Source organism: Grampus griseus (assembly GCF_964374135.1).
Source record: "Grampus griseus genome assembly, chromosome: 2".
NCBI classification, from domain to species: Eukaryota; Metazoa; Chordata; class Mammalia; order Artiodactyla; family Delphinidae; genus Grampus; species Grampus griseus.
In genome coordinates, this window is record NC_139018.1 from 126,601,497 (window position 1) to 126,613,293 (window position 11,797).

Consider the following 11,797-nt stretch of genomic DNA (forward strand, 5'->3'; position numbering starts at 1 on the left):
CCCCAGGTTGGGAAGCCTGACATGGGGTCAGAACCTTCACTCCAGTGGATGGACTTCTGTGGTATAATTGTTCTCCAGTTTGTGAGTCACCCACCCAGCGGTTATGGGATTTGATTTTATTGTGATTGCACCCCTCCCACCGTCTCACTGTGGCTTCTCCTTTGTCTTTGGATGTGGGGTATCTTTTTGATGAGTTCCAGTGTCTTCCTGTTGATGATTGTTCAGCAATTAGTTGTGAATCCGGTGCTCTCACAAGAGGGAGTGAGTGCATGTCCTTCTACTCTGCCATCTTGAACCAATTCCTACCAGATTACTTTTCAAGAGATCTTTAAAAATTTCTTACACCATCCTCCCTCATTTATGATTATGGTGTCCTACTTCCAGGAGAAGAGAGTTAAATTTCTTTGTGTCCCTTTTTCTTTTAACCCCCAGGTGGTCTTGCTACAAATAATTGAGGGTATCCCTTACCTCGCCCCTGAACTATGAGAGGTTTTATTTTTACTTAATTATAAGGTAACTTATTCTTTTCCTAGAATAATTTTGAGTGAAAGGCTTCATCTCTTGTATTTGAGCACACCTATCGCCTGTATATAAACTCAGCAGTTGGGGCTGCAGGCGGATGTCTGTTCTTGCTTAATTACACATTTGTATACAAATACTTGACTACTTCATCATAAGAAAAGAGAGCTCCTCACACCCTACACAGGACACAGGGAAGAAGTTCAGGATAAGTCAGAGTTTCTCAGCTCTGGCTGCTTGTTGCAGTCACCTGGAGAGCTTTGAAAAATACTGATGCCCAGTGCATCCTCCAGGGATACTGATTGATTGGTCTGGGACATCAAGACCTTTCAACGCTCTCCAGGTAATCCCATGCAGCAGATCCCAACCTGAAGCCACTCCCTCCGAGACACCCTCCAGGTGGAAATCACGTTGCTATGACACTTGTCCCATGTTCCAGGTCTCCAGTTGGTGGGAACCTACTCATGTGACATCATTCTTCCACTGCAGCACCCCTCAAATTTCCAAATGCTCCAGTACCAACTCCTGAGGTCTGGGGTGGAACCCAGCAATGTGCGTTTATCATACACAAAGGATTCTCAAGGCTGTGAGCAGCCCTTGATGGATTTATCCAGAAGATGGATATGAAGCCAGGCACACAGGCTTGCCTGTCCTGGAGAGCCCATTCTGGTTTGAACACGCCAGGACTCTCAAGGGGGGTGGGGGCGTTGGCAGCGGAGGCGATGGGGCACTTATGGTTTTCCTACCTCTTTTGTGATTTGAAAAGACTGGGCCCCATCAGAGCACCATGCCCTCTGAGCTCTTTATCCTTCTAAAGTGAAAAAAAATGTGATCCTGCTTGTTAGACTAGAAAGCAGAGGAATTCACCTGAGACGCAAAAGCCCCTTTGGGAGCGCAGTTGATGGCCACTTCTCATGGATGAAGGGATCCACACTGAGCCTGTGCAGGGTAACCCCTCACAGACCCCCAGGGAAGGCCCTTCCTCCAGCACAGGCCATGGTCAGACCCAAGGGGAGGAGAGAGGGAGGCACATGATCCAGATGGCACCTGGCATCCTCACCACATGTGGCATTCAGAGGAAAGGTCCTGCTCCCCTCTCTCTACCCTGAGATGCCAGTGTTAACTCCAGCTGGGCTACTACACCTGTGGTCTTTGCTTTATTAAAGTTTTGCAGAGTGCTCTCAGAACCCCGTAAATCATGGGTTGTGAGCATGTGTGCTGGGGGACCCCAGGTGGAGAGAGTACACATGTGGACCAGGCTCTCTGGCTGGGAGGAGACCAACTTAATGGAGAGACGGTTCCAACGGCTCCCTGGAAAACAAGCAAGGGCCAAGGGGCTAGCAAGCAGGATGGGGGAGTGGTGCTGGATACCTGGCAGGTTCCCTGTCACACACTTTAAAGGAGCCCGAAGAGGAATGGGAAGAAGAGCAGGAGACAGAACACATAGTAAAGTCTTAAAAGGCCACTCACTGGGAATGCAGGATGGTCTGCTGAACTAAATACATTGGTTTGGTTTTAGCACACCCACATCTGCAAATGCTGGAAATGCCAACTAGGGATTGGGTGTCTAAATTAAAACTGTTAGCCCCAATATTAGTCCATGAGTCCGTTATGCAAGAAAGGTTGCACTTCTTCATTTTCTGTAACTTTACTTAATTCTGACCCCCAACCCTCCAGGCTTGTGGAAATTCAGCCCCATCATTATTGGGCTCCTCTCCACACCCAGGGCTGGGCAAAGGCCCAGGAGCCTCATGTGGCACACAGTGCCAGGGAGATCCCTGTGGCCATCAGGTTCAGTCCCTCCTGGGTGCCAGCAAGCCACCCTGCTCACTGGAGAATTTCAAAACCCAGATGGTTCTCTGCTTGGAACAGGCATGAGAGGGTGGGAGGTGAAATGCAACCAGCATAAACTAATATTTCAACAATTATGTCTTAGCTCAGGCTGCTGTAACAAAATACCACAGGCTGGGTGGCTTAAACAACAAGACATTTATTTCTCACAGTTCTGGAGGCTGAGAAGTTTGAGACCAAGGTGCTGGCATATTTGGTTCTTGATGAGGGACAACTTCCTGGCTTGCAGATGGCTGACTTGTCATGTGTCCTCATGTGGTGGAGGGAGAGAACTCTGATCTCTCTTCTTCTTATAAGGACACTAATCTCATCATGGGGGCCCCACCCTCATGACCTCATTTAAACCCTATTACCTCCCAAAGGACCTACCTTCAAATGCCATCCCACTGGGGGTTAGGGCTTCAACACGTAAATGTTGGGGAGGCACAAACATGCAGTCCCTAACATCTTGAAACAGTCTTCCATCAGGCAGCTGGTATGCAGCCAAGCCCTCTTGTCTTGCAATTATTTCTAGCACATAGGAATGACATGCAGGGGCCTGACCCAAGGGTGCTATGATGTGAGGCCATTGTCAAAGCCCCTCAGCCCAGGATGGGCCCCTATCTCAGCTGTCCCCAGCTTAGCTCTCCCTGTCTCTGGCAGTGCTCGTCGACCTGTGGGAAGGGCCTGCAGTCCCGTGTGGTGCAGTGCATGCACAAGGTCACTGGACGCCATGGCAATGAGTGCCCTACCCTCTCCAAGCCAGCAGCCTACAAACAGTGCCACCAAGAAGTCTGCAATGACAAGATCAACGTGAACACCATCACTTCCCCTCGCCTCGGTGAGTGCCTCTGCTGGCCCCCAGCTCCTGGGGCTGCTGCATCCCCTGGCCAGCAAGTCCCCACTGGCAGTGGGAGTTCTATAAGCCAAAAAGCCCCCTCCTTGGGGCTTATTTGAGTTCTGGAGAGGCTAACGTGTCAGTTTTGTAGAGGATCTGAGGTTTCAGAGATGGAATTTCATCCTTGTCATGAAAAAGATGTTTGTTTACTGTGGTCTCAAACACTTGAGCCCCTCTGCCAACAAATGAGGAACACAGGAGAATGTTCCTCAAGTGTTTTGGGATTCCTGTGCATGAAGGAGGCAAAGGGAGGTGCATCCTTCAGGAAATGAAGGATCTGGGGGTGTCATTCATGAAATCTTGGTGATGTGTGCATGGAATGTTCCTCAAGCTAATGCTTGAGAAGAAAACAGAGGTGTTGACAGGTTGGAGTCTTTAATTCAGCAGGGAGCTTTTGTGTGAGCAGCTTGGACCCGAGTGTTCCAAACCCAGCCCTTTACCAGGCCACATCCCCGGCCAGTGGTGGCACAAAAGGAAGAATATCTAGCACTGATCTGATGATTCTATTGAAAAGAGTTTCTGCTTTTCCAATTAGAAACTCCTAGGGAACTTTTTCCCCACCCAGTGCCCCTTTCCCTAATGCTAGAATGCCACCAACATGAAGGGAATTTCCAAGCAGCTTCACTGGGGGGGTCTTTGAGCTTGCAGAGGTGTACACCAGGCTTTTGCATGCCCTCAGGCTGGACCATCTCTCTGCACTACCAAGAGCCTGAAGGAGATTCAGACCACCTGCCTGTGCTGTGACCTTGTGCTTTTGTGGGCCCTTTGATATCTACTGCCCTGTGCCATTCTGTTTTATCAATGCCAACAGATAACGTTCTCCGCCACAAAATAACAGTATACACCACTTAGCTCAGAAGTGGGGGGGGCAGTGCCCTCGCCTTGAGGAGGCAGCCAGACCACTGAACTCTGCCAAGTGGTCAGGTTGGACCCAGAGTGTGTCCCTTGTATAAGAAAGCCACATCCACAGTGGCCCTGGCAGGGGCATGGTTTCCCCGGTCTGTGCAAGGCTCCAGTGTACACATGGGTAAGGGCAACCCCGACTATGTCAGACTACAGGCCATCTGTGTACACATGATGACGTCCCCAGGCCACCCATAACCTCTGGGCTTTCTCTCTCCACTGTCCCCCTAGCTGCTCTGACCTACAAATGCACACGGGACCAGTGGACAGTGTATTGCAGGGTCATCCGAGAAAAGAACCTCTGCCAGGACATGCGGTGGTACCAGCGCTGCTGCCAGACATGCAGGGACTTCTATGCGAACAAGATGCGCCAGCCACTGCCGCCACCAAGTTTATGACAGGCGGCCAGTGGTCCCACGATGCTCTGACATGAGGTCTGAGTCCTGACGACATGGCTAGTTGAAAGCCCACCCACCTGAGAGCACACCAGTCCTGCGGCTGGGACCCCCAAAGCACACCACGGCTCACCCAGGAGGCTGTCCCAAGAACCCAATTGCTTAGAACCTGAGAGTGGACTTGACGTTTGCTTAGTGCTTTTATACTTAATATATTGTTAACAGCCACTGGATGGCTTTCTACGGTAAGGAAAAAATAGGCATGAGTCACAAAATAGCTGTAATTTCTAAGGTTCCACGTACCTCAAAGGGAACACCTCTGACAGAAATCGTCAAGAGAAACGTCACAGGCGCCCCTGTCTTGGCTTTCCTCTGACGTTTGAATTCCCAGTGCTTGGTGTATCGGGGGAGGGGGAGGATATCCAAAAACGGAGACGTTTTACTTTAAAGCAGGCTTTATTCTGAAAGCCCGTGACACCCTGGATGGAAGAAGTCTTCTCTGGAGAGGCCGGGCTGCTGGAGCCCCCTTGACACCACAAACACCAGCACGTGGCCCCTCCACCCTGTCAAGGAACGTGCTCTCTAGATCGCGGCTTTTCCTTGGAGGTCTTGTGCCTGAGAGTCTGAGTCTGTGTGAATTAAAAAGGACGCTAGGGCTGTGTAGTTCTGCATACCACCTATGTGGGGGAGAATATTCCAGAAGGGCTTGGGTTTGGGGACGTATCTAGTTTTCAGATCTCTGTTGTCCCCCACACAGGGAAACAGAAGAGCCTCTCTTCAAGGTGCTGTGAGAGGAGGCACGTGCTAATTTTGGCCTTGGGATTGCTTCCTGGCATAGAGGTGAGCTCAGGGCAGCTTTGGGAGGGGTGGAGGGGCTCCCCCTCTGCTTCTGGGGACCTCTGTTCTAGCCAGTACTTCATAAAGCTTTGCACCTTAGAGATGGCTTCCCATTAACCTTGGCCATCTATCTGAAGTTGATTCTTCTTAGAACCTCTGAAGACTCAGGCTCAGGCCTGGCGCTTCACCCTGGCACGGGGCAGGTTTCCTCCAGGACTGCTCAGCCTAGTGCCAGGATGGGTGGAGGAGTGGCCCGTGGCCAGGATGGCCACATACCCACCCAGCCTTCCCGTGGCCCAGACCTTGCAATGTTCGTCATTGTCATGCTGTCGTTGTTGACCCGTCTTAGTGGGGCAAGAATGACACTCAGAAAATCCGAAAGAAGGTATTTGCCTCCTACAGACACCTCACCCCTCAAAACAGAACTGTGCCCTCTCTGGAGCCCAGGGAGATGAAAAGAGTGTCCTCTGTGAAAGCACAGAAGATGGTAGGACCCTGCCCGCCCGGGAGCTGGGAGGAGGGGACCCGACATGCTGGGAGGTCTGGTCTGCTGACCAACTCGGTGGGCCTTTGATGGGTGCTTATATTCAAGGACTTTATCATGAGAAACCCACCCTCTCCTCCCTTATTTCAGAGGGGATCTTACTTAGGCTAATCTCCATGGGATCATCTCCAAGTGCTTCTTGATTTACTGGTGCTGTGTTTATGTATCTGTGTTTGAGTTTTTGATGTCACAACTTTAGAGTCAGCTTAAATCAGAAAGAAAAAGAAACACTCTGCTACCCAAGCCCTTCTTATGGGCTGTGTTTTGGTTTGTGATTTTTTACTGCCCCAGAGGCAGAGAAGTGGTAGGGATGACAGGGAATCTATTCAGTTCCACTTGAATCTGTGAGAAGTATTGAGAAAACTCCTTAGATGTTCTGTGGAAAGACCCCAGAGGGTACCAGGCTGGGGCAGCCCACCTGCAAGGTAACCTCCAGCGGCTGCCCAGGGCCTGTGCAGAACGCTGTCCTCCCTGCTCTGGCTTGGCCGCGAGCAGACTCCCCAGGCCCCTCAAAGTCTTGGGGAGCTAGGGCTCAGTTTTCCCCCAGCCCCAAATGGGCTGTACTTTACCACAGATGAACAGAAAGCTCTCAGCCTCGGGGGCTGAGGAGCAGAGTCGGGGCAGCAAGCTAAGGAAGCCGGGGCAGGCTTGCTTACTGTCTGCATGGGAACCATGGGCCCACCTGAGCTGGGCAAGCATATGCACATGCCCAGAGGCAAGCCCTTTGCCTGGTGCCTCTGAATCTCCCCCCTGGCCACCTTGACGGTATCAACTGGACGCCCCTGGCAAGGGCCCCACACCCTCAGAATGCAAATGACTGATTCAGTTATTGTTAAACACCCCTTTGGTTCCCCAAAGTTTGGGTCTTTCTGAGCTCTTTTAGCTCATGCTGGCACTGTCACTCTGAAATTCACCAGCCCGCCTCTGTTCCCTTCACAAGCAATGATCAATTTCAGTGAAGCCATTATAGCACTCTTGCTCCACTTTGTACAGAAGACAATGAAACCCTGTCATTACAACAGTGATGTTTCTTTATGGTTAACAATACCCTGTACTGTCACTCAAGTACTGTACCTTTTGGTTGCACAAATGTGTTACTAACTACAGAGTCTCACAATCTTATGGTGCTATTTTCGTTGGTGCAAATGAAACCCTCTCAGTTGACCATGGCTTGATATTATCAGAACACAGGGAAAGATCCTCAATGGCAGTAATATCATTGCTTTGTTCTCTTTTCTTCATTTCAGAGTCAAATGTATATATTTTCCATTAGCTAACTTACATTACGTACTGTACCCATGGTATTTTTGTTTTACTTTTTGGTGCTGGTTTGAAAGAAAAGAAAAAAAAAAAGAACAGAAGACAAACATTGGACACCACTGTAAATGAAAAATTAAGCATTTCATTGGAAGTGAGTTGAATATGTTTAATAAAATGTTCTTCCATAACAATTTTAAGCTGTCTGTGAAGTAAAAGATAAAAACCAGTCCTCGAGGGCTGACAGGGAGGCTGTGTCCTTTCCTTCTGCAGTGGTCACACCACTTGCCTAGGACTTGGCTGCAGGAACTGTAGCCTGCCGACCACAGCTGTGGACAGTGTCAAAGGTCACTGGTAAATGCAGTGCTGGCGGGTGGCTGCATCTCCCCAAGTGAGTGCTAACAAATCATTCAGTCCTGGGTCTCATCCCTGTGTGGTTGCAAAACCCTGGGTGGGGACATGAAAGTGTGACAGCTGTACAGTGAGTCTGTGAGTCTGATACAGAGCAGCTACCTCACTGGTGGAGCTGCCCAGGCTCCATGGGGGTGCAGTGACCCCTCTGCAGGGGGCCTCTGTCATGCCAGAATGGGTACCTGCTCTCTACAACCTTGCCTCTTCAAGCTTTAGACCCCACCCCAATCCTGCTGGCAGCCCAACAGCTTCCCCACTCCTGCAGGTGTGAGCCAGACCTGGCCCTTCCTACCTCCCAGTCTGGGGACACAGCAAGGGCACCACACCATCATAATGAGGACCACTGCAGCCATTTGGACCCCATCTGGACCTGACATGGAGCAGGGATGTCACAGCTCCTGCTCTTGGAGGGGGTTGTCTCCTCCCAGTGTCAAGGGGAAAGGGCTCCCCACCCAAGAACTTGGAGGTTCATTAGATGGAGCGCCTCTTTTTAATGTTGGAGCAACACCCAGAAATTTCACAAAATAAAGACCATTTGTTTAATCGACGACTAGCTGCCCATGGCCCCCTGGTTACCAAGAAACCTGTAGTTTGTGTTAATTCCCAAGAACCATCAGCCACCTGCCTCTGGGACCCATTAGAACCCTTTCCTCGCTCTGAGAGTTCTGATCTCTCTTCTGGGTTAACTTCTAACAGCCCTGATGCTATGTGATTTCTTTATAAGCTGCTTGGATTCCAGTTTGTTAGACGAAATTGACAAGCAATCAATCAGCAAGTGCTGAGTGAGCTTCTATTAGGAGCCAAGCACTTCCTGGAGCCACCGAGAACACAAATGGACACAAGACCTGCTCTGGAGCCCACAGCCCCTCAGACAAGCCTGGAGTCCTGGACAACAGAGAATGAGTGAGAGCTGCAGGAACTCCAAAAAAGAAAGGTCAGGACTTCCCCTGTGGGTCTGTTGATTGCCCTCTGGATACAGGCTAGGAGGCTCGGCATTGGAATCCTTTACAGTGACGCTCGCCCTCTGCAAAGGCTTTTGGCAAAAGCCCCTGTGTTTGTACTTCTACACAAATCTGCCTGCATCTATGTCCTCCTTCTCTGTCTGACAACTGACCCCATCCTCATGGAAGGCCAGCCCTCACACCTTTAATTCATCCCCCATTGCTTCTCTACACTCTGTCTCTATCTCCAAACTTTCATTAACTCTCCAGACCTCTCCCCTGGCTTTTGCCCCCTGCACTGCACTGACACTGTTCTTGACAGGTCACCAGTGACCTTCTGGGTATCATTTGCAGACATTTTAGGGTCCTATTCTCCCCCTCTCAGCAGCCCTCTCCCTTGGGACATCCTCTTCTCCTGACTTCTCCTCCTCCTTCCTAGCTCCCCTTCCTCTGGCAGCTCTCTAGATGACAGAGCGCTCCAGAGCTAAGCCCTACACTCCCTTCTCTCTATATACTTTCTCAAGTATATAGGCTTGAGAAAGTATACTCAAGCTCAAGGCTTGAGTCTGGCTCATGGCTTGAGCCAGACTCAAGGCTTTTAAAACCAGGTGCATTCTGGTATCTCCAAAATTAACCTCTTCTGTCCTGGCCTCTCTCTCGACCTCCATATTCATACATGACCTCTCCATATGCACAGTCAATCCCATGGGAAGCCCTGGGACTGGGACAGCCCTTCAGAGTCATTCCAGATCAGAGATTCAGTGGGGATGGCTCACCTCTCCTCCATGTGGGATCATCTGGGGTGGCTCCAAGGACAAGTAGAGGCTGGGATTATCAGAAGACTCACACACTTGCATATCTGGCAGCAGATACCAGCCTTTAGAACTTCAGCTAGGACTTGCAGAACACCTACAAGTGGCATCGCCAAGGGGCTGCTTAGCAACCCTGAAGTATGATGGCAGAGTTTCAGCGGCAAACACCCTGAGAGAGAGAGATGGGGACACTCATGAGAACCGTGTCACCTCACATGACAACTCAAAAGTTACACAGCATCACTTCCACCATCCTTACAAAGGCCCACTCAAGTTCAAGAGGAGGGGACAAAGAGTCAGCCTCTTACCGAGAGAATGGAAACGTTCTGGATGAGCAGGTGAGATGGGAAAAATTGTTGTGGTCATTTGGGGTAAGATTCACACACCCCCATATGCAAAATACACTCACCCCTCTCCCATCCTACCCCCAAAGTCTCATCCTATTTCAGCATTATGTTCAGACTCAAAGTCCAGGGTTTCATCATCTAAGTCAAGTGCAGGTGTGTGCAGACGGGCTTCCTCCCGTGGATCCTCAGATACAGCTTCCTGAGCAGTTTCTCTCAATCGGAAGATCAGTGAACTCAAAAGAGACATTATCTCCACCCAGTTCCCAACACCGAAGAGAAAATGGTGGGACAGCATGGGAGCACCGCTGTCAACACTCCCTACTTAAAAAGGAGGGGAAGCACATTGCAGTCCCTTTCCGTAACAGTTCTGAAGTCCAGCCTGGTGCACGTGGTCAGTCCCATTAGGCTCAGCCCTGCTGCCTGGGAATGATTCTCCCTGGGCTGCCTCCAGACCCAAAGAGGCTTGCTGATTGTTGTAAGCCACTCTTAATGGAAAGGGAAGCAAGATTCAATCAAATGCCCTTTCCTTTGGAGAGGATATCCTGATATGCCCCAGACCACTGGACTCCTAAAAAACTTCACTGATGTAATGTTTCCTTGATTCGTCCTGGGGCTTATCTCCCACGCTTTAGAGTGCAGATACTGTACTAAGGCCTCTTCTTCCTCGCCTGGTCTGATTAACTGAATGCCATGGACACAGCGGGTCAATGCAGATTCTGTGGAGGGTGTGTACAGTCCAGGCCCTTTGGGGCTACACTGTAACAGAGTGGGAGAGTTAACATAGCCCTGGGGAAGACTGAGCATAAGTGGGTACTGGTGTCTGTCACACATGAATGTGAACTGGGTCTCCTTTCTAAAGGGATGGAAAAGAAAATACTCGCCAGCTCAACAGTCATACATCTTGTGTCTGAACATTGTTAATCTGGCACAGCAGAGCGTTTGGGGCTAATTATTGGTTATGATTGTGCTAGTCCACTGTCATGTGACAGGACCCAATCTAAATTCTGTAGGGGCCAGACTGATGACTTACAAGGGGATATAATGGGGTCTTTAAGTGTTTCACTAAAATACTCCATTCTCACCGGGTTACAACATTGCTGTTGATTTACTATCCTGCCTGGGGAGAGGGAGGCAGTTTCACAGTATAACGTGTGTCTTCCTATGACAGTTCTCTATCCCACTGGCCAAGGACCAGGTTTCATCCATTCCAAGTGTACATTCAGGGACAGGGGAAATAATCACTGGTTGACCGCAAGGGCCCACTGGGTCCACTGTGAACCAAACATGAATCAGGACTCCATTTATTACATGAACTCCACCCCCCTTCACTCTTAAAGAAGGACCAGGATAACACTCTGGGACCTCAGCAACAATATCAACTTGGATCCTGTGTGCAGCAGGTAAATTGATTAATGATTAATCATTCTCAGCATTTTTATTATCTTTCTCCAGTGCATCCATAACACTCAGCAACAGCCATTGAATTTCTTTACCTTATAATTTCTATTTCCCTGTTTCTTTCAAATGACTGAGATACTGCACTACCAGTGAAAGTTTTAACCATTACCCTTTTTGGATGCCAGGGGCATGGGGTCCTTGTAGCTGGCAGGTGACGCAGGTCTAAAATCCTATAGGATTTTAGATTCCTAGGATTTCTGATTCCTAGGACTATTCCTGGTACCAGCTGTCTTAGTTTGCATTCTTGGGAACCCAAACTAAGATGTGTGGAGATGTCTGGGCAGAAGGTTCATTGGGAGGTGCCCTCAGGAACACTGATGGAGTGAGAGAAGCAGGCTGGGCACGAATGTAGAATGGCTACATTCGTAACAGGGGCTCAAATGATCCCATAGGGAACTTTGGAGCTGGAATGCTCTTTCAAAGTTGAGGCAAGGCCTTGGAGTATCATTGTCTGCGAGCTGCTCTGGAAAAGGGGTGTAATCTCGAGAGTCAGTTCCCTTATGTTGAGAGTGAGGTTGGGGATAGGCTCAGCCGTGAGTCAGCCAATGCTGCTGGCAGCTGGGGGCATGAGGGCCGTAAGGGGCATCAGCGTGACACACCGCAGCATCCACTGCATGCCTCAGACCTAGATTTTGCAACACAAAA

At 49.8% G+C, this 11,797-nt stretch overlaps 1 protein-coding gene across 1 annotated transcript in view; it reads left to right on the forward strand.

Annotated features, from left to right (window-relative positions):
* The window catches only part of ADAMTS17 (ADAM metallopeptidase with thrombospondin type 1 motif 17), a gene marked incomplete at both ends in the record, with an annotated part of 351,029 nt that extends 346,481 nt beyond the window's left edge, over nucleotides 1-4,548 (forward strand). Inside the window, 2 exons of the mRNA XM_082649123.1 lie at nucleotides 3,013-3,190; nucleotides 4,382-4,548. Coding sequence (XP_082505249.1) covers nucleotides 3,013-3,190; nucleotides 4,382-4,548 — 345 coding nt within the window. The remainder of the gene's footprint in view (nucleotides 1-3,012; nucleotides 3,191-4,381) is intronic.
* Between the last annotated feature and the right edge of the window lie 7,249 nt (nucleotides 4,549-11,797).